Source organism: Calonectris borealis, chromosome 2 (assembly GCF_964195595.1).
Source record: "Calonectris borealis chromosome 2, bCalBor7.hap1.2, whole genome shotgun sequence".
Classification (NCBI taxonomy): domain Eukaryota; kingdom Metazoa; phylum Chordata; class Aves; order Procellariiformes; family Procellariidae; genus Calonectris; species Calonectris borealis.
In genome coordinates this window covers 105547966-105574625 of record NC_134313.1, presented here as the reverse complement: position 1 = coordinate 105574625, position 26660 = coordinate 105547966, and the positions used below count along the sequence as shown (strand labels likewise).

General features: G+C 36.3%; 1 protein-coding gene across 10 annotated transcripts in view; it reads right to left on the bottom strand.

The window, feature by feature from the left end:
* CTDP1 (CTD phosphatase subunit 1) overlaps positions 1 to 26660 on the bottom strand; it is a 117736-nt gene that overhangs the window by 30818 nt on the left and 60258 nt on the right. For 7 of the 10 annotated variants that reach the window (XR_012672527.1, XM_075142852.1, XM_075142853.1 and 4 more), the window contains one exon: positions 8976 to 9163. Coding sequence is in view for 7 of the 10 variants with exons in the window: in XM_075142852.1 (XP_074998953.1) it covers positions 8976 to 9163 (188 nt within the window). In the remaining 3 variants the exon portion in view is untranslated. Of the gene's footprint in view, positions 1 to 8975; positions 9164 to 11241; positions 11439 to 22983; positions 23113 to 26660 lie in introns of those variants that run through there. The other 3 variants (XR_012672525.1, XM_075142855.1, XM_075142854.1) reach the window with 3 other exon arrangements.

The window sequence follows — 26660 nt, the reverse complement described above, 5'->3', positions numbered from 1 at the left end:
CAGAGCCCTCTTCCTTCTTAGAGTCTTCATCAAAATCACTTCCAAACAGAAGTGACATTAAAATTTTGCAGAACAGCTGGCTCATGTGAAAACAGCAAGATGTGCTGCCAGCAGGAGCGCTTGTCTTTACAAGCTGATCCTGAATTTCAGTCTGGAGTGTTTCACCATTGCTTCTGGAAAAAACCCTAACTGAAGCTGCAGTAATTTTTTAATTGCTTATGTGTACTACATACAGAGAGTCTGTTTACTTCCAAACTATTAGAAATGCAAGGAAATTCGGTCATTTAAACATACTCTTACCTTGTTGTAACTATGAAAATTATCGTTATATCAGGAAAAACTTGTACTACCAGAAAACAACAACAAAAATTTCCACTTTGGAACTTAAATTCAATCAACGCTTTTTGGGAAAAGGAAGTTGGTGGAAGTTTCAATTCTTAATGCCTGAAAATACCCCTCTTGAATACCCGCTTAAACTCTTCACAAGAGTACCGTACAGACTTGAAACACGCTAGCTAGTTCAGGTGTTGTATTACCCATATCAGTTAAGTTTTAAACCCAAGAAAAAAGTACTTCTGGTAACCTTGCAAAATTTTTAATCAGAACTTTCTGTTCTATAAAACAAATATTAATCACATTCTCTTATTACCTGAAACATGTTTTCTTCTCTTAGATGTTGAATTTAGAATGTTGAATTAGGCAGAATTTATAAGAAATTAGACTAATCATGGTAATAATTACAGAGACAAATTTGGGCTGTTCTCTATGAAACAAACTCAAACCTTTCCCAACAACTTGAAACTTCAGAAGTGTAACAATCTATAAAATTGGAGCCATCACATCATCTATATTGAGCTTCCTTTACTTGTTCCACCTTAAGAACAGGAATTTCCAGGGATGTACCTTAAAGCTGACAAATGCCACCTATCACTGAAAATTCTTAAAGCAAATCAGCTTTTCCCACAACTGGGAGAGGAGGTGGTTGCCTGTCAGGGATCTTTAATTTTGTAGAATTTAGGTCTGTTTTTCCCCCTACTCAGTGATTATTCATTGTCTTCAAAGGCTGAGTGGGTTTCCTCCTTTAGCGAGGAGACCTACTGGATCTCACTAAAATGCACCGAAGTGCTCATTAACATGTAATATTCAAGTAGGAAAACTGCATTAATTTACCAAACTACATCAAGGAACAATGAGCTGCTGCTCCTATCAAACATATTTGTTTGATTGTGGATTCATTATCTTGTTGCCAATGTCAATAAATGGGCTGTATTTGCTTTCTGAAATTTTCCAGCAATCTTAATTCCATGCAGAGATCTTAAACCACCCAAACAAGCTGTGAGACTCAACGTAATTCACCAACGCTTAACTGAAATGCTGCTTCTGCAATACAAAGATAGACATAACAAGTTTTGAGGGAACCACAGTCGTTAAGATGAGACGTTTTCCTCTCTAATCCCACAGCCGTTGGCATGGCAGGCCCACAGCCAAAACCACAGTGCAGTTTTAGAAATGGGATTATACTACAGCTCGGCCAATTCCAATAATTAACTCCAGTTCTTATAGAGGGACATCTGAATGGGAGACTTACAAAAGCAGCTCAGTATTATGCATGACTAAACTCTAGTGCTCCGGAAACTAAAGTAGTTCAGAATAACCACATGCCACGGAGATTCAGATTAAACATCCGAAGCAATTGCTTGGGAAAAGATATATCAATGAGAGCAAAATAAAGTTAAATTTTTCTTCAGGCAAACAAAATTTTCCAATTACCTACAATGGCGAGGAATTGTTTACTTTAAGGGTTTGTTCTCTCCTGAATTAAGCATAATGTTTTCTTGAACATCCAAGAGGACCAAATACAGAAATATCGATCCCCTTTTTGTTTTGCAGTTAGCCATACTGAGTGTCCCTTTAAATAAAATCTACTTCAAGGGAAAGGAGCTAATGAAAGATTTAATTCTTAAAATTAACTTCACACGATGTGTTCTGTCTAGGGCGACCTCACAGAGCGGCTCTTCACCAGACAGACTGCTCGATGATTAAGTGAGCTATGCTGATGCAGCAAGTGATCCGGGAGGCAGGAAAGGATGACTTTAAACCACCAATATTTCTAAATTTAGATCTCCAGCTTTTCTATATTGTAAAGATCAAATCAACAGTATACTTGTATCATTTAGAGAGGAATTCTAGAAGACTCTGCAGTGTAATAACACGAAGACTTTACTCATGAAACAATGCAATGAGTTGTTTTGATAAGAAAACAGAGGACCACCAATTCTTTGGCAAAATGCTTGAATTTCTACAATTATTTTGTCAGTCATATTTGAGATGTGCTGTTGGCTCTTAAGGGTACTTTCAACAAGACTTTGACCATATACCAGTTAGTTCTTTAATACATTTTGAATAGATTGTCACTGAAACTGTTTTTGAAAAAATTTCAGATGACTATGAGTAACAAATGCCAGGCTGACAGCCTGGGAAGCATTGGGCTGTAAAAACTTAGGTCCCAGGATTCTCAAAGCCGAGAGTCTCAAGACTGGGAGCTGGAAAAAAGTTATAGTGACAGGGAATGTACTGGTTTAATTAGGATGAAAAGTGTCATCAACAAAATTTTGCACAGGAGTTTGCAACAGTCTTTGCTGGCAGCAAGGAAGAAAGCAAGACTATGATTTCTGTCTTCTAGCAGAGTGGCTGTTGAAAGGAAGTGCTATTATATTTGAAAGAAAAGAAAACACTTAAAAGAATCGAAGACATTCTTAAGGTAGTACACAAAATATCAGTGTTTCTTTTAAAAGTCTAGTAAATGGGTACAGAAAAGACAATTGAGAGATTTCTGAGATTCTGAGCTCAGTTTTCCTTGATTATGAACTATCAAGCCCTTTCTATAGATCACTGAAGTTTTACCTTACATTGTGAATCATTTAACACAGCTGTACTTTAAATTAAACCACTGTTCTCATTCTTTAGGATAACAAAAAATAGACAGATTGACAAAATCTGTTTTGGAAGAACTCAAAAGACAGCTTTAATATGCAGACTCTTCCTGATCACAGTCTGGCAAAAATGAGTAAAAGAATTTGCTTTAGTTCAACCAGAGTTCAAAGATTTATTCTATGTAGGGTTTCAAAGATTGGAGGCTCCCTGAAAGACTTCCGATCAATACCACTCTGTAGCAAAGTAACTTAAAATGCTTTTCTTGAATTTAGTAAGAAATATGTATCAGAAACTCACAATGTGACTGTAAAAAAGTAGAGGGCTTTTCAGATGTTTTGAAAATAATCTGAAGTCCAAGCATAAAGTACCATTTCTTATACCTTTTTATAATTTATCCATTTGTTCTTAAAATTATGATTTCTCCATCAGTCAAAAATATAATCTACTCAGGGTTGATGCAGAAATTATCAGTAAGAAATTTTGCTAAAGAAAACATTTCACTGAGCTATACTTTTGTAAAGGAGGATCAAATTCTGCAAGCAAAATCTTGTTGCTAATAGATTAGGTATTGCTTCTAGTTATTAGATTTCTTCTCACTAGTTATTCAGAGTAGAATACTTCCTTCTTAAGCTGAAAAACATGTCTTAACACAAGTATTGAAATTTCCATTCCAAAGTAAAGGAATTTTCAGCAGAGCAACTGTTAGCCCTTATATCAGATTTATACAAACTGAAATTACCAAGACTGGAACTAAACACTGTAAAAAACCTGACCTGGCCTTGGCACAGTGAATTGAAAGCATTCAGAAAGAAGTTTATTTAAAAAAAAAAAAAAAAAAGCAAGCAGCGCACTGGGAACCTGAACAAAACCTACAAAAATCAAATGAAAAATCCATACAGGTCTTCAGTGAATACATGATCAAACTGGTCTGATGTACATGAATTCTAAAAAAGTTAACTGCTTAACAATAGATACAGACAGTAGAGTGGTTTGTAAGCATACTTCAAATAACCACCATACTTTTTAGCTGTAGCCTTTCATGACTAAAATAATGCACTCAAATACTCCATTGCATCACTGCATCCATCCGTTTCATGTTTGCAACCTTCCCCCTTCATTCTCGCTCACCCTCAGGGGAAGGTCTTTCATGTTGGTGGCCAACCTGTGCAAAAAGCAGAACAAAAATCCAACCCACCTCCTCACACCAGAAAACTGCTCTTTACCAAACACCAAGCTGCAAAAGCCCATGGACATGCTGTGAACTGTGCTTCAGCAGCAGCAGAGGGATGCAAAACCAGCAAGCTGCCTCCAACCCCCTGTGCTTCAGGGAGGCCTCGTGTGCAAGACCTGGAAGCTTTCAGTAGTCCCTGTACCCAAACAGTCTTTCCCACGAAGGAGCAGCCGCTGCTCCTTTACTTCTCCACGACTTCCCACAGCTTAACAAGCCCTCAAGCCTATTAGAAACTGGAGACCTCTGAGAAAGACTCTCTGTATCATAGTGACTATTAACAGCAAATAGAATACTGCTACAACAGTTCAGCTTCCTACTTAAAATTTATTAAAAAGTACAACATATCGATTCTATGAAAACCAATATTACGGCATAGGTAAATGAACTGCATTATTTTTTACTCCAGTGCCACTGCTGGGCTCATTTCCCATTGTTTAAAGTACTCTCTGCTTGGACCATAATTCCTCAGGCACAAGTGAGGCACGTAAAGAGACGCTGCATACCAGGGTGTTAGCAGCACGAGCTATCCTTCGAAAATATGAAGGTTCCCATCATGTCCTTTCCCTCAAGAATTAGAACCTGGCTGCAAACCCTGCACTAGAACATATGAACACAGAAAGGGAAGGATTCTTCTGGACTATCAGTTCAGCATCTCACATGAACATAAGTACTTGGAAACTCAATTAGTATTATGTGTGGTTTTTTTCTTTCTGCTAACTCCCACTCACCACTAAATACTTTCAATATCTTAAAGAGAAATTTTAGGTGTATTATAGAAGACCACATGCCATAGATATATGGCATGCCACTGGAAGACAGTGATAGAGACGGAACATCTCAAATTCCTGTTTTGTTGCCTCAATTCCTTTAACATTTCAATTTATTAAGTGAAGTGCACCCAATTTCCTAGCTTTAGTAATACAACTGAAGCATTTTATTAACTATTTTCAAAGTCTGCTCTGCATCAGGAAATAGGCAAGTCAACAGACACATAGCACACTTATATTTGCTGTACAAGGCTTCACATCTCCACTAGAAATTTCCAGGATCTACAAACTGAAAGAGGCTAAACCCCAACCTTTGACATATTGCTGGGCCAATTTTCTCAACAGCATTATTTGTTTCATGTGCCTGTCCATCCTTCTAGCGAATATATTCTTTTGAGACTGCCACAGCCTTTTACCTGATTTTTTATCTTCCTACAAAGACCAGTATTAGAGCATACTAACATGGAATATATTTGTTCAATGTATATTATTATGGCAACTACTTCACAATATGCAAGTTTAAGATGATAAGGGGAAATGTGAGACCTGCAAACGTGTTCACTATCACTCAAGTCTCAGGGGCAATAGCAGAGTGAAATCAAAATGCACTTTAAAGTGAACTGTGCACTGACAGCTTAAAGCTTGAAATATCTCAACTAATCAGACACCTCTTGTGGCTAGGTATGTGCTGTGCTATGGAAGCTAAACATTCAGTTTTCTCTTATGAACAAATTCTATTTATACTAATATCAAAAGGTTTTTCATATTATGTATCATTAATCATGACTAACACATTAAAAAACACCTGTACACTTTCATGATTTATAACTCCTTATTCATAACTTACAGCAGTAAGTTTCATGTGTGACGTGTTTCAACGACATTAAGTGGAATTTCATTCTAAGTAGAAAATTCTAGTAGAACTGTGAGGGGGCTGAAGTCTGGCTCCTGCTGAAGTCAGGCTCCTCTTTGCTTCAACAAAAGCTGGATCAGAGCTCTAAACAGCAATTCTTTTATTTAAAAAAATTAGATAAGAAGCAGTTCAGAAAAATATTATTTACACAAATATCAAGACTATTTAAGAATAAAAACTTGCTTACCTTCTTTAGATTTTCTAAATCAAAGTAAGCTGCATATGTATTTTATTGTTATGCAGGTCATAATCACAAGCGGCTGATCAAATATGCATAGTATAAACAACTATGTTTTTTTTAGTTTACTAATTTCTATTTCATCTTTTTACACAGTATGAAACTCATATTCATTGTTTAGTCTATCCAGTACCCTTTTAACATGACATGTGAGATAAAGGCAAGCATTTTATTATGTTGCATAAGAATCTAGGATTTTAAAACAACTCTAGCCTGTCAGATTTTAAAACAACTCTAGCCTGTCAGATTGCAACCTAACTGCATGGTACCTACCAAAAGTCATAAAAGTAAATGGATGTAGGAAAGATGCTGCATTTCCCCTCCTCCTCTCAAAAAGCAGCTACTAGATTTCTCAAAGATTTTTTTTTCTCCATCCATGAGAATTTTAGAAGTGGCACTGGTCAGAGAAATGATCAAGGTATTCTGTAGATTTCAAGGCTGAAGACTAATATTAAACAGAAGTGCTACATTTCTATCTTACAAGTGCTATGGCTCCAGTGTCAGTAACTACTGGAAAGGTGTAATGGGGCAATGCAGCATTGCTTACCAGGAACCTACAGTCTCTGCAGGCCTCATCTCTGCTAGGAACGAGCAGAGCCAGAACATGAGAGTACTGGATAATATTTGGACTGCCTTTCTCTTGTTCATCTTTTGTTTTCCGGAAACATTAATAGCTATAATATGGACATCAGGGTGATCATAACAAGTTGTGTAATAATGATTTAAACAGCTGGTCCAGGGTGGATTTACATAATGAATAGTTGGGACTGGCCTTTAGAATACAAAGCCTCTGTTTACTTAATGTGGCAAGAGGTGATGGTGTTCATGGTAATAAATAACTCCTGACTTCAGGCTGTATGACAGAGCACAAATAATTTAAAATTATTAAATACAATTTCAGCCTCATTATGCTCCTAACACCCCAAAGACTCCGATTTTCAGAACAGAAACTTCAAATCTTGTTGGGACGTATATGCTTGTATAGCACTTAGCTTTTAGAAATGTGGCCCCCAGAAACTGTAGCTAGTATTTGTGTTGGAGTGGACTAAGGTCCTGCAGATTTTAATCCTGCTGTTTAACAACTGCTCTTATATTACCTCTCCGGTACGGAATCTTTTTAGCACATACAACACTGACTGACCACGAAAATGTCAATTTAAAAACTTCAAACTTAAAATGGAATTGGAATGATGGGCGGAGGCTCCTTTCTATCAAGCAGAATTTCCTGCCTAGCAGACACTGGGTCAGCATCTGAACCAGTACTTCATGAGTATGTTTTCCAGCATTCCATTCAGGTTCAATCCTGGATGCAATTTAACAAACTGACAGGGAAACTCTTAAGAGGTAGGAAGGTCAAAGATAGAAAAGTTACTTAAGAAGCCCTCTCAAAGACTTTATTCTAGCAACAATAGTACTACCTCTACTTGGCTTCTGAGAGCCGAAGTATTGCCAAGCTTACTTATGAACTTTCCTATATAGAGCAAAACTTAATTACAAATATACTTGTTCCATCTTTGTAAACCATACATAGGGAATAGTATTTAGCAATAACCCCAAGCAATATTCCTTAATACGACTCTTTTTGCCTTTTGTTTTTCAGAATTTGGTGCATTTTCTATACAACAAAACATCACAGTATTAGGATGAATTAACAGTGACATGCCACCACCATGCCTTGCTGCTTCAAATGTTATTCTAAAAACATTCATCACTGGCTTGCCTTTCCTCTTCCAAACTTCATTTAGGAGGGAATTTTTCTTCTATCTATGTGAGACAGATTAAATTCTTTTACCTTTTAGACTGACATTTTTCTGAAGATGCTCAATGATTAGACACATCTACGATAAACTAAAAGGCCTGTGCAGGCTTCCCATGTAGCTCTTTCTCCAATAAACTCCTGACACACAGCAACCTTGCTACCCCAATCAAAATCTCCTCATGAATATTTATATATCGCATTCTGTGGTGGTTTTCGCAATTTCTCTCATACATTCTTTGTGCGCTACAACAAAGCTCACAGAAGTTAAAATAATGTAAATAAGTCACTTAAGTCCTACTACTTCTGTAGTTTCTCCATTAAGGAGAAACTATGAGAGCTTAAATTCTTACGAGTGAGAACAGAGTCTGGTTATGAGAGCAGAAAGAAACTACAAAGCACATCTGAGTCACGTTTGCACTTTTAGCACTTTGTGGTACAGGATGATGATCTCAGCAATTTTAAGTTAAAACTGGTATAATCTTAATCTTATTTTGTTCTTTATATATTGTTAGGCTTAAAAACTATTAAGGGGCTGCAGATTGAGAACCATTCTTTAACGTATTTAAAATATGCACTTATTTTATCAAGTTCTAGTTTACTAGCGAATTGGTTGATAGTCATCATTCAACAGTCAATGGTGGGACACTAAAATAATTTTTGCAGAAGAGACTACCAAGTTTAAATTTCTTTCTAAGAGACTAAAGCAGAAAACCATCTCAACAACCTCATTTTTATGAACTTCCTATATAAAAATATCTCAAAAATTCAAGATGAAAAAACCATAGCTTTCCAAAACCATGCTTTATTTTACTTAAAGTAATACTGCAGAGGACATTGTCCTACACCTGATTCAGGATCAAGACTACTTTAAAATAAGTGCAGTTCAGTGGTCTTCAGTTCTTTCAAAACAGGTGATATCCTGGTTCTCAACAGACACTATGACCATTTCCTTAAATCAATCCCAAAACATTGCAGAGGTAAGCATGACAATTTCACAGAGTTACAAAAAAAAGTTACCTACATCCAGAGATTAACAACAACATAAATATTGCATTGCCAAAAAGCATGCTGAATAGTGCATAAACACAATGAAACATCATTAACGCTTCTTTTTACATTTGAAAAACTCATACCTGGGTACACTGCCTGTTAAGCTTCTTTCACTTGACGATGATGATGACGACGATGATGATCCAGGTCTCTGATCTGTTTTCATTCCTAAAGTCTCTGTTGCACTAATCTGAGGTTTTTCACCTTCCTCTTCTGGCTTTTTTTTTTCACTATCACTTTCATCACTGCCTTCTCCTAAGATGTCATCCACCTGCCAAAGAGTGAAAAGTCAGTATATCCGCTAACAGACTATTCTATATCAATCTTTCATAATTATTGCATTGCTCTTAAATAATCATTAAGAATATGCTTCAACTTTCATTGACCTCCTCCTTGAAAATTCAAATTAAACCCCGATGTCTTCAATGCAGTTTCTGTAACAGCTCTAGCAACATTCTATCAGAATTAAATATATTTAGTCTATGTTTAACTTTAGATATACATATACACATACATGATACAGTGACATTTGAAAGTGTTTGCACTTAATTATAACAACATGAACAGCTGTAAACAAGAAACTGTACTATGAAAAAAGTGCTGTCTTATGAAATTAAATGGATAGATATTATATACTACTGTAACATATAATAATATACTTTATACTATACACCTTTTATACTATTATAACATATAGAATCACTTGGGCAAGGCATATTAAAATCTCTAGCTAATAAGTATTCTTATATTTACAAGTATTCCTTGATAGATATATAACTTTAAAGAAGTGTATTCCTAAATAATACAGTATAAATGGAACGAAATGTACAGAACCCCATTCTAACCAGATTGTCTGCTAGTGCTAATTAATAAAGGCAAATCTATCAAAATGTTAACACATTTCACCAAATAATTGTTTGGCCTTTGCTTCTGAAAAGTTAGCATGGGATTTGATACTCCTCTAAGAACATGCTAATTTGCTCTAACAGGTCTGGAACTGCTGAAACCATCATTAAAAGCAAATCATGCTCATGAGCTACCCTGCTGAGCTTCAAAAGGTTATATTCTCTTTGAGTCTTCATTCAGCCATCAGAAAGAGATGAAAACATGAGAAAACATAGGTGAAGATCCCTATGTCTCTCTATTTTTGTGAATGGCAGAGGACATGGAAAGAAGCTATGTGTGAGTATTTCTCTACTGATATTTAAGAGTTTTTCCTAAAAGCAGCTTATCTCAGCATAAGTTAAAATATGCTTCACAACTACTCTCTGTTCTCACTAATGCCACACCTGCTTTATCAAGAAGAAGAAACTTTGTATATGAACATAGACCAAAAGATTTTACACTGCTTATCCACGGCTTTTACACTGATAATCCCAAAAGCTAGAAGAAAGCTGTAAGAAAGCCACTTATATCTGGTCCTTCATAAATGCACCTCTAATTTCTTTGTTTACCTTGATATGCACAGAAGAAAAGTCAAAGCTGCCCTCTGTTTATCAAACTAAATGCAAAAGATCTACACCTTGGCAGTACTCTACTGGAAATATGGTAGAAGTAAATGAAATACCTTTTTCAGAGAAAGGGAACTCAAGGGAGAGCTTGCAAGCAAGGAGCGAGAGGAAATAGAAAATATAGAAGTTTGGGAACAGTCAAAGACCTATTCCATTTCTTTTTCTGACGTCCTAACAGAGAGAGAAAAGGCATATGACCCAAGATGATGAAGATGCTCCACAGGGTAATTGAATTCAGAAAGATGGAGTATGTGGCATTTGTCTTCAGTCCTCTGCTAAACAGATGGATTTGGGGGATTTATTGTCTTTCTACAAGCCTCACTCAGCTATTCCTGTTTGAGGGTAGTAGCAAATAATTTTTCTTCCTTATCGTGTGCTACTTTCCACTGAGGATTCTGCCAATCTGTATTGTTGCAAAAGAGAAATGATACAGAAGGAATAATAATAATAATAATAATGGAAAAAAAGGTAAGAAGTACTTAAAAATATCCTAAAATAATAATTTTGAGGAGACTTGCCAGCGTAAGGGAAAGCAAGGACATTTTGTTACTAAGTATACTTGTGAAAAACAATTTCTTTAAATACGCAATTGTTTCAGAGTTTTACAACTCAAGCTTTAAAACTGGATTTAAAAATCCAGGCTGTACTATCCTTGGATGGAATGACTTCTATACAAAATGAAAAGTAACTTGCAAGCTTCTTAGATCTACAATTTAAGCTGTTTTTCCATTGGCCCTTGCCTTGATACATTTTTACTACCCGAAACATTGCTGTCTAATGCCCAGCTCTTTCATTGTGAAAGCTGTAAAAAAACCATAATAAAAAAGGAACCACATACCAGCTTAGTGCATCTAAACACAGATGACAGTTCCAGGTAGAAACTTTAGGAATTGCTGTGTCAAATCAAATTACATTAGTCCAAAAATGCCTTTTCCATGACCAGAAGTTGTCATATGTGTGGAAAATAAGAATCATGGAACGCAATCCAGGGTCAAGGAGACTGAAAAGACAGCTAGAGATAAGCCAACAGTGAACCTGGTAAAAGTGTGGAAAGTACACAGGTTAGGGATTTTTCGGTGTGTACAGAATACACAGAAAGTCTCAAGTGTTTAAGTATTACAGTTTGGGATGGGATGGCAGGAACACCATGCCTGTATAGCTTTGTTAGAAGATACTCACTGTAGCCAACATGGCCAGCAATTGAGAGAGAAATGGCAGCACAGATCTACAGCTCTAACAACGCCTTTCCAGCAAGTCTTACATTTAAAATTACATTCCTTCATTCCAAAAGCAACGCTTTTCCAGAAAGTCGTATGTTTAAAACTACATTCTCACTACAAAATACGTTAAAGTTTTCAAGGGACAAAGTTAGGTTGATAGACATTCAGTGTTACAGATGTCTCTCACAAACTGAACTTTTATAGTCTTTTAAAATCTACTTTGTGTGAACAGTTTTGACAGACTAGCAGTCTAGTTATTGCCATGTCTTTTCTTCTTTCATTCTGCACAAAGATGACATTATTCTTTTGAAGTCTGGAATGCCATTTAATATTAGAATTACTAAGTTAGTTGTACACATACATGTCCCATTTCTGTAGAAGGGCATTTAAAATGCACGTGTAAATCACAGAAACACAGCAAATTTTGAAAATCATTGCATATGAAAACAATTAATGTGGGATGGTCCTTATAAACCACTTTAACTAGAAAGGCTCCCAAAATACGGATTCCTGCCTAACTATTGACTAAATTGCAAATTGTGCTGAAAAATGTAAAGATTATCATCTTCATCTTCCAGAATTCTCAAAAGAAATGGAAAACAAACTATGTTTTCATTGAGGCAGCGAGATTTAAGCCCTTCAATTGAACAGATTAATAAGTAAAAAAAACACATTAATATTTAAGCAGCAACTATCTATCTAGACACATCACTAACTTCAACTAAATAAAAAATTTTAAAGAACAGAGGAAACTTTCAATCTGGTTCAGACCAAGACAGATACTGATTTACCAACTACAACTTCTGCTTATAACATTAGATTTTATATGATTAATACAAATGGAACACATGACACTTCAGAAGAAAATGCCAGCTAATACCAAATCTTACTGATAAGATACAGTGAGGGGATCTTTACTGCTTAAACACTACCATAGCAGCTATCTTTAAAATACTTAAAGACTTTTATAACACAGCAAGAATGATTAACATTGAAAAAGAAAAATGATTAATCCCTTGAAGACGACAAATTGTTCCATTTAGCAAGAGAATGAAAAGTCTGACAATTCTTTTAAACACCTGATTATAAAAACCAGAAAAAGTCCTCAGCTCACAAAGCTATTTTATTTCTTATTTAGGAAGAACACAGCATACACGCATGCAGACAAAATATAGAGACAAAAGAGCAATGAGATTTTCAGTCTCACATTCTCTGATTATGAGCTGTAAAGTACCTAACACTTTGTTAAAAAGAAAGCCAAAACCTTCTGTACTATTAACAAACCAGGTCAGCTGGAAAACGTTCTTACTCCAGAAGTTGAGTTTACACATTCAAAATGAATCAAGACTCTCAGAAAACACCAAAAAAGAAACTGTGACAAGCAACCTCAATTTGTTAGAAAAATCATTTTCAGTGAATGTTTTGGGACAGCATTATGGATGTGACAGAGACCTATCATGATGCTTTACATTTTTTGGAAGAAGCAATTACATACGCAGTAACATAAACTACATAAAAAAAAAGGAGCTGTGAATAAACTTTAATTCTTCTTTTTTAAACCAGCAAGTATTCAAAAATTCAAGTTTTATTAGAACTGAGAAACTAACTACTTTAGACAGCAACAAGACAACACATGCAACTACCTAAATGATCTCTCCTAAAAGCAGTAGAATGCTCTGAATCAATTCTTTACTGGAATTACAGAAAATTCTACAAAAAGAATAGGTTTGATGGACAGCTGTTCATTTTGTGCTCCAGTTTTGCATGGAAGATACACACATTCTCTCCCCCCCCCCAGTCTTTCCCAATAGACCAATTATACTTTTGCTCCAAGTGATTGCGTAAGTTAAGGGAAAAACAGAAAAAATCAAGTATTTACAAAGAGTTCTTTAGGTTTATTTCTACTGCCACAAAAATGACTGTTCATTGTTAGCAATGGAAACAATTGAACCGGTATTGACAGTAAGCACAGATAAAAACCAACTGCATTTCAGCATAAAGCCTGTGTCTCCTAAGCACTTATTGAGATTGTGTTGAATATATTGCATCTTAGGAAGAACTTGCAGATACTAATATAATCTGCCATCTGAATGTGCCAAAAGGTTTCAGTATGTACCTTATATTCCCCCCATGGCATATAAATTCATAAAAATAACTCTAAAATGAAAATAAGATGTCCAAGTAGACCAGTAATTGCAGGTATCCCCATGTAAAACATGTTATTACCTTAACATACTCCTTACAAATATTTTAAAATGCTGCCATGTTTGAGGCCAGGGACCATGATGCCCTCTAAATAGTTATTAAACATAAAAGCTAGCAGACCACCAGATCTATCCAACTAGTGGGTAAATTGATGCTCTGCAGACAAATACCAGACTGAAAAAGTCAAATAGATGTTTCACATGTCAATTCAAATTTCACTAGCTTTATCTGCACTGCATTTCTTTTAGTGTTCTTTCAATTAGCTGAATAAGTCTGACTCTCAGTGTTTCTAGTCAGGCTGATAGACCTACATTGTAAACACGATTAATGTTGATCTCTTTTAATACATATCTCAAACTGTATGTGTACAATTATTTGAAACTTAATAGGCTGGTAGTCTTGAAAAAAAAAATCATGAAATGCACACCACACCTTTTTTGAACATATTTAAATACATTGCTGACATCCTGAAATCCCAGTGTGCTCAAAACTGTTCCTAAGAACCAAAACAGTTCAGTGCTTGGGGCTGGTTTTGCTTGACGTTTTCTCTTTTTACCAAAAACATATTTTGGGACTGATCTCCTACACACTTGCATGACTTATATGAAGATTTATTATTTGTTATTAAAAAAAGAAAAATAAAAAGCTAGTGGTTTGGTCTTACAGGTTACTTCTAAACTACAGGACACAAACTGCTCAAGGCTGTAAATATACTGCATGTATTTTAAAAATTATCAAATAAATGTGCATAAACAGGCAGAGAACATGAAAGACAGTGCTTTTAAATTCTATCTTCAATTATGTCTAAAGTATCTTAGGCCACATCTGCATTAGAAAGGTGTCCCTGAAACATGGGCACCTTCCAAATGCTGCTAATATCCTAATTGCTTTGCAGTGCATTAGCAATACGGCCAAAAGATGCTCTTCCATGTAATCCATTGTTTCTCCAGCAGAACTGGTGAGCATGCTGTTTCTGGAATATGAAAAGTTTTCCTAGAGGACAGAGAGCTTGCTTTTATAAGCTCCCATAATTCTCCATTTGATCCTATAATCTTTACCCTTGCCTCCACTTCCAACATTCCCTTCTGCTTTGTCCTGAACTACTGCTTTTTAGTAGATCAGTGGAGTTTTTACGTGTATTTTATATGAAATGTTAGAGGAATCAGCAGACTATTTCAGGAACTTTAACACAGCAGTAAAACGAGAAGCCAAAGAAAGAGTAGATGGGAAAACTGATATTAAAAATTACAAATTAAAAAAGCACTTCTGAGCCTGTGAAATTAAAGTGAACGATGGTATTAGACTGCAAATCAAATCAGAGAGTGGTGGCTCCATCTTCCTGGAGTTGCGCACTGAACCTTCTAACCTTCCAGCACAGAGGTATGAAAACAAAACTGTTCTGTCAGTGGCAAAATAAATGGAAATAACATTGTAAAAAGTTTACTAACTTCACATTATTAAGTAGTTAGCAGGAATTAATACAGTACTGATAACTCTAAAGAAGGTGCAGTTATCTTCCCATACAAGAGGTCACCCAAACCGTGCTCTACCACAGTGCTGCAGCCCTGGAAGATTCGATGCCAGCCGAAGGGTACATGCAGTTTGGAAGCAATGCTTTTGAACATGCAAACAAGCCATACGCTGTCCCACGGCAATGTGGGTCACTGAGAATATTTCACTGGCAAAGTATCACAGTCAAAGAAGATAAGAATGAGAACTCTTTTTAAAAGAAGTTAATGTTCTTCAAAAGATTCAAGCAAGGCTGCCTAGTTGCTGACACTGACATGGCATACAATTGCCTGCCAAATTATTATTACAGCACATTCACAAATGCTTGTCCTCTCTTTCCTCAAGCTCCTCAAATCACACACTAGGCATCTGGTAAGGCAAGGAAAGGTTTATCAAGAATGGGGCAGGAGAAATGAGATTTGTGCAACTGACTTGGAAAGTTTAACCCTTTGACACACAAAAAAAGCACTTTTGCAAAGAAGAAGAGTAAAAGGACATGACGGAATTGATAAAGCACCTTCATGAGCACAAGGCAGAAAGTCAAGCACAGGGTCATTTAACTTTTGCAGGCAGCCATCTTTAATTTCAAATCCTGCTCGGTTCTATGCTAAACAGCATAATACAGGTTTTACCCATATGTAAAACTTAAGCAAGATCAGGTGTTAGTTAAGCAGCTTTACATGTCAGAGTAAGGTTTCTACAATGGCTGCCTATTTGAAAGTTGAGTTGTCTTCTACCGAATACAGGATTAATCTAGTTTTTACACACACTTTGAAAGGCAACTGATCTGTGTTACATTGTATCCTTCATAAAAGGGGCTGAGTTCAGCAATATACCTATAAAATCTTTTTAATTTCTAGTGAAGCCAAATAGCAAAAAAGAAGCAATATCAACACCAAAGTGTAAAGAAAACATAGTTGTACTTAAAGACAGAGGTCCACTGAAATTCCAAAACCAGACAAACCTTTCATAGAAAGAGAAAAAAATACCTGAAGTCAACTGATTTTATCTTAATGGCTACAGACAACCACAGTTATTCACAGTGTGAAAAAATTCAAAGCAGAATCTGTTTTTAATGATTTAAAAATGATTTTATGACAAGCTTTCAGAACATCCCATTAGTTTCAAAATAAGGGAATTTATTTTTCTTCATAATTTTTACCATCTACTGTATTTAATTATTTTCTTTATTCTTATATTCATAAACACACTTTTTTGTTTGTTTCCCTCTACCTTTCAGCAAAAAGACACCCCCCCAAAAAAAATCAGTAGTTTCTTCATTAGCAATTAAAGAATCATTAAAACATTTTACTGTGTTTTTGTAATACAACAGTATTAATGAAATGATCAAAGACATTACTGCTTTGTTCCTCAGCAACAGAAGTTCCAGAATAAGAGATCTTCATTCTCAGAATGTATTATTTAAAATACACCTTGCTTTTCTAAATATCTTACGGTATATTGAGTGGGAGGTGATTGCCTTTTTCCTCTGTGAAGGGGCATTATCCATGGATAACTTTTTTTACTTTAGGCAGTGAACAGATTTCTGAGTTATATTGGAAGTCAGGCCTTTGCAACGAGAGCAGAACCAAACCTGTAACGTGTGCTTCCTGGCACTTGTGGTCTGGAATTCTGCTCATCTACTATTATCGAATTGCACATAGAAATATTAGCAGCCTCTGGTAAAGACCTACCAGTTTTAGGATGAAAAGCAATTATGTGAGGGGAAAAAAGCTTTAACTCTTGGCTCTCTGCTGAGCACAGCTGCTATGCTCAAATTTGAAAAACAGCAATTTAAAAATACCATCTGAAAGTTACAGGAGCTCCCACTGACAATCCCTGGAGGCTGCACCAGGAGCCTGGCTGGGGAACGGACAGTGGCAACGGCAGTCCCAGTTCACAACACTGCGGCACAGCACTGGCTGTAAAGCCTGCACACATTTTAATTGCAGCCCTGGGCAATATGGTGCACTCCTAAAAGGCAGATACTGCAGGGAAGAAAACCAAATGAACCAAACAGGTCATCTGTATTAATTTGACCACTTAACTTTTGTAAATGAAAAGGTAAGGTAACTGTGACTACAACTGTACAATTCACTACATTTGGGTTTTACTACTGCAGTTAATACTTAGACTAGAAATGAAATAAAATGTCACTTAGAGATTACATACTGATATTGTTATTAAAACGCAACACTAATAACAATGCTGTATCCTTGCTTATGATCGAGTGAGGCTGTTAATCCTTCAAAGAATGCCATTTAGAAGTTCTGAATATCTTTGAATTTCCTGTCTGGAAAGCAATGCCTCGATTTGAGTAGAAACTTCATAAACACTCTTGAGATCTTCAGGACAAATTCTAGAAAATTGCTAAAAGAAACATGAGGTCAAGTCTTTCCTTGGTAATTAGGGTGCCTTGAGTGCTGACTTAACGATTTTAGGCAGTCCCTTTAAAACATTAACATTATTATCAGTATAATGAAAATTGGTTTCTTCAATTAAATCAGTAACACTTCATGATGTTGGAAAGAGAAAAAAGCTCATTCCAATTTCTGAAATATAAAATAAATTTGCATGGACTAAAAGTTACTAACTGTAAAATTCACAATGATTTTTTAATTCAAAGAATCTAAAGAGAAAATGTCTCAAGGGAGATAACACAACGACTTCTCCAAAGCTTTCCTGAGTCAGTGACATCGCTGCAGCCTGGAAGCTATGGCCTTATCCGATTAAAAAGCCATCCATAATTTTCCTTTCCTTTATTCTGTTTTCAAGATCCTCTGCCAAAAGTTTGTTAAATAGTAATAGGCCTGTAAATCTACATTGTAATTTTTTTAAAATGGTGACGTCTGAGAATAAAATCAAAATTACCACAATACCTATGACCAGAATACAGCTGTTCACCTATCCAGCAGGACAGACTTGATGGGAATCACTGAAAAATAAGAACAGCATTTCAACTCTGCCTTGACTGCACATTAGCTTATGATTGGGATGGAGAGGAAGGATAGCCTGAGCCTACCGGAGGCAGCAAGGGTGGAGCCCTCTGTTTCTTTGGTTGCAGCATTTCTAAAACAATGATACCCTAACAGAAATAAGAGCTCCCTGGCTGCTAGATGCAATGATTCTTCAATTTAGACTGCTGAAAAATATCCATGCCAAAATTCCAGAAAAGGCTCCAACAACATGACTTAAAGGCCAGTGAGAGTAAGAGGATGACCTACAGCTACCCTTCAAAGAAAGAATGTGTTTTTAGTCTATTACTGACCGTTACTTACAAAGAGTTCTGGCTTTAGGTAAGACAAAAAGCCAGTAGTGGGAGGAGGTCTGTCCTGGGGTTCTTTGTAGGAAAGCAATCCTCCGCTCACGCCAGGGGAACGCTGCCTCCTCCGTAGCAAACAGCCTTTCAGTTCAGTAATGTTGTTCCACTCTGCTACACTGTATAGCTTAGTTTTGCAACACCATTTTCATGGTTTGCCTAGTATTACTTTATCCAGTCATTAAAAGCTAAATACTATTAAACAAATGTAGATGTGGTAAGACAGAGTCGAGTAAGACCCTTTCCTCCTCCCCAAGCTTAGTTGGGTGATCACAGAAAGTATGCTAGGAGCGGTCAGTTGAAACCTCACTGACTAGACTACTTTGATGTAGTCTGCAGCACTTGTATAGCTCAGCTGCAAGACCTTAAATAGAAGAAAAACCCCATTTTGGGCCTGGATTTCTGCACTTCTCAGTGCCTCTTCCCAATATTTCTGAGTCCATTATTAAGTTTGGCTGAAATGAGCTAACAATATTGATTTCTTCTAACTTCCATAGCAGGAAGCCAGGACAGAAAAGTATCCACTTAGTTTGACATCAGGAAATATTTTTCCAAATATGGTCACTAACCTAATACTTTTTAACTTATCTTTGATCTCAATTTTTTCCTCTGTACATGAAAACTTTCCCTTTTGCTTTTTTTTGTCTCAATGAATTGAATAACTTTTTATGTATATTCTTACCACCTGAATGTTTAGGAACAGTTATCTGAGGAGCAAGACTTTACCACCCATGTCTTCAAAAAAGCTAGCAAGTTTAACATGCTTTAAGAGGTGATATTATGGCATAATGCATGTGAACAATTAAACTTTCTTCTACAAAGATGTCACTGGAAGGATAAACTGTCTGAAGTAGGTTAAGTCGTCCCTCAGTACATGAAATTTAAGAGAGAATGTGATATAACTCAGTCCCATTTCTTCCCAGTAACCTCAGAAGAACTTCCCTTTCATGTTCTGTTTCATCTATTTTCTTTCTTTGGCATTAGAGCATTTTTTGCTCTCAAATTTCTGACTTGATTTTTAGAGTCACATAATGCATTTATGCATGTGCTTCAACATCCCTTTGTCTCAAGCACTTCAAATGCAGATTTTACTGTTCTCTATCACAATTACCACTGGCTCATCTGAGCAGGTGGCGAATCAGTAAAATCAGAAATGTAACAAAACCTAGTCTTGTTCATGATTTAAAAAAAAAAAAAAAATTTTTTTCCCTCTATTTAGATCTCCATACACTAAAAACTGTCTTTGTACTATCCTGTTTTTGATAAAGTCTGGCAGTGCTATTATATCTACTTTGATAGATTAGAAAAAAAATTGTTGTACACAGTTTAAGGAATATTACCAAACCTTAGAAAAAAGCTTTTATGAGATTTATTTCAGGTATAATTCATTTAGAAATTGACTTTCACATCTTGGATCACTAAATTTAAATTAAAATGCATTCTGCTGAAACAGTTGGTGAAACCAAAGCTGGTCAGAAAAAAGGCTATACATTTATATACTCAGTCACAAACTGCATATTCTTCAGTATTGGTTTCCCTACTGAAAATCTTAGGATTTGACTAGTAAACATGCTCAATACTTGCAAGCTTGAAGGAAATGGAAACGATTTGAGTGTTCAGCATTTCCATTAAGCAGACTATTAGTCTTGCTTTTTCTATTTCACTTACCCACCTGTTTAAATAAAAAAAAAAAACAACACCTTACAGGACATTTGTTAGTTTGTTAGTCTGTAAACACCTGGAATCACAGAATAATTTAGGTTGGAAGGGACCTCTGAAGGTCACCTGATCCAGCTCCTTGCTTGAAGCTGGTCCAGTTGTGTCAGGTTACTCAGGGCTTTGTCCAGGAGAGTTTTGCGTATCTCCAAATACAGAGATCCACGACAACTCTGGGAAACCAGTTCCAAAGTTTGATCACCCTCAAGATGAAAAGATTTTTCCTTATATACAGTCGAAGTAACCCATGTTGCAATTTGTGTCTGTTACCTCCTGTCCCGTCACAGCACACCTTTGGGAAGGGTCTGCCTCTGTCTTCTCTAAACTCTTATGCAGTTGTTGACAGCCACTGAACTCCCATCATCATCATTAAATGAGTTGCCATGTGTTTGTAATGGTGTATATTTTTTAAGGAAAAACACTAGTTTGGGTCTTGAGGGGCTCTAAGCAGGCGTTTGTTTTAATACTGCACGACTTTTTCTATTAGTACAGACAATCAACCATTAAACTTAATAAAACATTCATTTCTGATCTCTGAAGAGCTAATACTTTAATGACAACTGAAATAAAAATATCAAGACTATGAATTAAAAAAAAAAATTAGGGAAAAGTAGCATGCTGGAGTTTGGCTTTATTTTCAGAAATTCAAAACTTCTAATTTGCTTTTTCTCAGAGAGCCAGGATAAGAACATTGAAATTACAGGACAAAAACTGAGCATCAAAAGGGAAGAGGAATTTAATTAGATTTATCCAAAATTTCCCCCCCACTCCTGCATAACACTACCAAGCATCAAGCAGAAACACAAGTGAGTACACCATCAACAAATAGGTGGTAGGTTTAAATTTACATATAGGGTTTCCTGGTCTTGCAAGATGAGCAGAAGCAAGAAAGGAGGAGGACTGCCACTTTCAGCATCCCGCTACTAGATTGGACTACAGGCAACAAAACTATTTCATTGCTTGATAAGCAACATCTCGGTGATAGTAATAGCTTAATTACCTCCGACTACCTTTTTAAGCTGGTTTATTGCTTAGCTGCACCAGTTTCCTGTCCTGCTTCATCTTCTGTCTACACAAACACCCATGCCGTAACAGTACATGACAGCAGGAACAAAGCATGGGGAATAGACTTTGGATAAGCATCTCTATTAAACGTGTAGCCACAACCTGAATAGTGGAAGTCTGCAACAGGAAGCAGACTGATGACTTGGAAAAGTTATGTTAAAAAAAGTTATGTTATGCTCTTTCGTGGCCAATACAGAATTTCAAACTGATAAACCAAACCATCTGCTACATTTGTGGCTTACTGGCACTATCAGCAAATTCTCTTACAGATAGTAAAATTTGTGTCACTGGGCATCTTTCAAGTTTTTCCGTATCTGCAAATCTTAAAAAAAAAAACCAAAAAACCTGCAATGGAACAGAAACCCAAGCTGCACACTCAAGTTTAAGTGCCACACTTTACTAAGTGTCTTGATTTCACCTTAGGCAAACCTTCATCTTAAAGGAATGAGCTAGTGAGTGAATCCACAGATAATAGTCTGTTGTACTCAAATTCTGTTACACTCTTTTTGTAGAGATAAACACTATCTAAATATCCATAGACTAGAAAACCTAGAGAGTCTGTTGATGCTATACAAATAGAACACTAATGTACACAAACTCAGAGTGAAGGAAAAGGAGCAAGGAGAAAATTCTTATACAAATAGACCTTCAATGATCTGTAATCAATAGAAGTTAACTTTCAGGTGTGCAAAATGAACAAAGACTAACATCAATGTAATCTTTCCCTAGTCAACAAAAACGTCTGGTAAAGACTAGAAGTATCCATGCCTGTAAAACAAAAAAGGTAACACAGGTGGACACTTCAGGGATTTCAGCCTGCTGCAAACATGTATCAGTATAGCTCCGACCTTGTAAACCTTTAGAGCAATATCTTAAGAAGTCATGAGCAGTACTACCGTAAACTGTTACTCTTGTTTAAAACAGGACAGTATCATGATACTTTTTGTTCTCAAAGCCATCCTTTCTACTTTAAAGAAAGTGTGTGTGTGTGTATATATATATATGATATGCAGCAAGAAGCAGCTTTGTTTGACAGTTCTTAGGAGAGACTTGCAAAATTGTAAGTCTGGCTATTACGTTGAGGCAGGTTTTGCCAGAAGAAGTCATAACTTTCTTCTTATTTCTAGAGATTTATCAAGAGATGCACAAACAGTCTAAGTGATCAAGATTTTTTTTTTTAGTAACATAAATTAATCTAATTTGCTAATGAAAGAATGCTTGCAAAAGGTGTTTAAATACTATCACAAAATATCACTGACACATTAAGTTAGAAATCTTAACGTACTATTAAAAGTGACACATGGCAATTTGAGAGGGCACAGTGCCTTGGCTCTGAGTGATCTTTTCTGACACATTTCACTGCCAAGGGGAGACATCTATAGCACGATGCTAATGAAGTGCTGAGGGCAGCACAGTATCAGTACATTAGTATCAAAGGGTTGTACAATTTCTGAGCTTCTAATCTGGTTTTATATTATTTATGTTATTAAAAAAAGAACAGAAATTTGGGTACAAATCACTTGGCATAAAAAAATATTTAGTCTACTTGTATTGCTTCCAGTCATTCCCTCAGACCAAGTTTTCTTTGGATATAAGCTTCATTTTGCAACAATTTTCTGATCGTCAAAATATGTTCAAGTGCCCTCTTGACAGCATCTCCTCTCGTGAAGTTCCACTTAAAAACACAAAACAAAAATGAAAAAAATCCATAGATGCTGAACGCATCTATTAGTGGTGTTTACCTTCACGAGCATTTTGTAGAGGATAGCATATTGATTGCCCAAACCTAAAAAGCAATGGGATTCCTAGGTAACAAAGACTACAATGAAATGTAATCTACTGCTAAAACTCACTCCCACTCTGGCCCAGTTGATACCATGTTTCTTGACACAGAGGCAGTTTTGAACAGGTGTGGGCAGGTTTCCTCCACCAATCCAGCTTGTTGTCTGTCCAATTGGTTTTAAAAAGAGAATGGGACAGTTGTCTCTAAATACTCACTGTTTTATCTGGCAACATCCACTGAACTGGTGGAAGAGGTTTAAAATAATCCTATTCTCCCCCTCCCCCCATACGAAAAGTGATACAGGTTTTTGCAGCCTGTACTTCTAAACAGAAATCCTCAGCTTTTCTGAAAAAAAGTATCAGGATACTTATCTACATATTCTCTTTCAAGTCATCCCCAAAGGCATTAATGCCAACCTGCAAGTACATTTAGCACATTATCCTTGAAAACTTATGAGAACAATTTAGGGCTTAACCCATTTGGTTATTCCATTAAAATAAGAAATCCAAGAGTGGGAGGGAGCTCAATTTGAACTAATTTTCAATCACTTCAACCTGAATTACAGATTATTTAGATTACATTTAAGGTTCTAATGTGCTTCAGCTCAGAGACAAACACCAAACTTCTGAAATGCTGCAACCAAACATGCAATTTGTTATTGAACAGTGTCATGATCAGAAAACATTGTCTTTGTAAAATAACGGTCACAACTATGGACTTTACTCCAATAGATTTGAGAACCCAAATAATCCTCACCCTGAAAAGAAGATATATATAAGCATAAACAAAGAGTTTCAGGTATACACAATATGCAGATAAAAACTGTATTTTTTGCACCTCGACTGTTTCAAAGCTTTCTCACAATGAATCCTTGTTATCAGATGTTTTAACAACTCCGTTAGCACAGTGCTAGGTTTTACCTTCCCAAGATTAACTGAAAGCATATCTTTCACTTAGAGAGACTGAATAAATAAATATTCATCGCTACATACGTATTTCAGAGAAAAAGGTTTTTTTCCATTTCAAAGGTTGAAATTTGGATCTTCTTGTTCAGTATCATATAAAGCTGTTCAAAAGTCATAGTCTACTAAGTGAAATTGAAAATACTAAGGTGAGAACAGAAGACAGGCAAAAACCTGCTTTCATTTATCTCCAAGTGCAGGTTTTCTGCAGGTATCACAGCTGCAAAAGAACTTAAACTACCGCTGTGTAGAGCAATTGGGATACAGTAGGGCTTAGTAGCTCAAAAACACTGCTATATAAACACAGATATGCTGTGTTCAGTATAGCTTTATTCACACATACTATGAACAACCTAGTAAACGCACCCTGATCCAAGCTAGCTATAGGCAGAACCAGCTTGGATCTGCCACGACTTACTGATTTTAACCTAAGTTTAGCATTACCATTGCCAAACATCAGCTGGCTTCATGAAGCATTGCTTCGCTGTCAATGAACTTCCCTCTTCAGTAAGCCTGATTAGCTTGGTCTCATTATTACAGAAGCCAAGAGACATTTATCAATGTGCTCAAGCTAACAAAGCCACCTCAAATAATGAGCATTGGGGAAAACTATTTCTGAACTGGCTTTACTAGAAACTTAAAGACAACAGTGAAGACAGGTCAGTTTTGAAATGGTTTCTGCTGAACAGGGCAATGGGACTGCAAACAGATACTGTACAATCAAACATGCAGCTTTTAAGTGAAGTAGTGAAGAAATATGAGCACTGTGTATGTGCAAGTGTCCTGCATAGCTAGCCCACTCAATAGCCAAAACTGGGCAGGGAATAACTTGGGGAAAAAAAAAAACCAGAAAAAACCAAACCAAAACACAGTGAAAGATAAGCCCAGCAGCTGAAGAGTGGTCAGGTTCTACAACAAGCTTAATATTAAGGTGATGAATACTATGCAGGTTCTGATATGATCTCTGTGTCGTGGTATGCCAGCTATATCCAGTCCTCAATACCTCTGTGATGAAGCAAGTTTGATGTTGGAGCACTAAAATATCTGAGATAGGCAGCTGTTTGTGTTCATCTCAGAGAAAGCGGTACCATCATATTTGCTACGAAGAGCGACAGAGGATATTGTCTACAGCTGACTGTGACCCCGGCAAAGACAAAGTGCAAGCTCATATACAAAAATCATAACACTACAGAGTAACAATGACATTGTCTCAAAATCTAAAATTAATACCGCTACTGTAGACATGAAAAAGTTATAGCAGCATGGCCATTCAGGTAATTATTAATTTTGTGATTGCATTGCAGCAGGGAATTTTTTACATCAGTAGGGGGCTCTAGTTCTGCAGCTTTTCATAATCTCTGTTAAAGCTGTACATGGAATAGAAATGTTCTTGGTGATGCTGACATAAGAGCTAGAATACTTGCAGCTGCAGGGCTATCTCACAGAGGCAGAGCTGAGTGGCTATATTCAGTGCTCTCTGAAGCCAGCGCCTGACAAGAACAAAGACTACCAAAGCAAAGGAAAGATATTTTATCTCGAAGATGTCTTAGAAGTGAGCAATTGCAATTATGCATAGTTTCAGTTTAAAAATAAGTCACCTTATGATAATTGATCAAGAACAGCTGATTAAAGGGTAATGGTCATGACAAACTGTCATTCAATGCTGCATTTATAAATAACCTGGCCTTAATGTCACCACAATGAACTTGCATTTTTATAACCCCAAAATTTCAAACACAAATTAAATCCGTAAATAACTATAGCAGACTAGCATTATGCAAGTATTTGTAAAGATTCTCCATAGCACTTAACATATATTATGCTATATTGCATAGCTATATTTATTCTTCTGTTGAAATACAAGTTTCAGGGTATCTTGATAAAACAAAAAAAAAAAACCAACCCAGTTATGAAGAAACAGTTCAGACTTAGACCAGGACTTGAGCAGACACTTTTAAATATCACTCATGGAGAATAACAGCTTGAGTTTAAATGTAAAAACATGTTAGACTTGTGGTGAGGCTCAATCAGGCCCTATAAGCAGCTGCTCAGAATTATGTTAGGGATCAGCTTGCAAATTGCTCAATGTGGCTTAGACAACTCATTCTTAACTGTGGCCAATTAGTGTTGACAGCCTAGCTGCATTTGATTTAGAATATGGAGGTAGATACATACGTTAAAATGAGGTTATTGAACTCTCTTTAAAGAAGTTTTGCCCCATTTTCAGTGAGCAAGCAAACAGGTGAAAAAGGCTTACAGCTTCTCTTTACTAAGGCCAAGCAGAGAAGGCTGCAGATACAGAATGTACTATCAGCGTTGGTAGAAAAACCAAAACAGAATGTATGGAAAAGCCTTCTTCCCTATAGAATAACCAGACTTCACTTTTTTAACACCTTGTACATACATTCTAGAGGTGGAAGCTTTCTAGAGCTACTTTCCATTTCATATGGAATAACATTCGAGTAATGCATTTGCTGT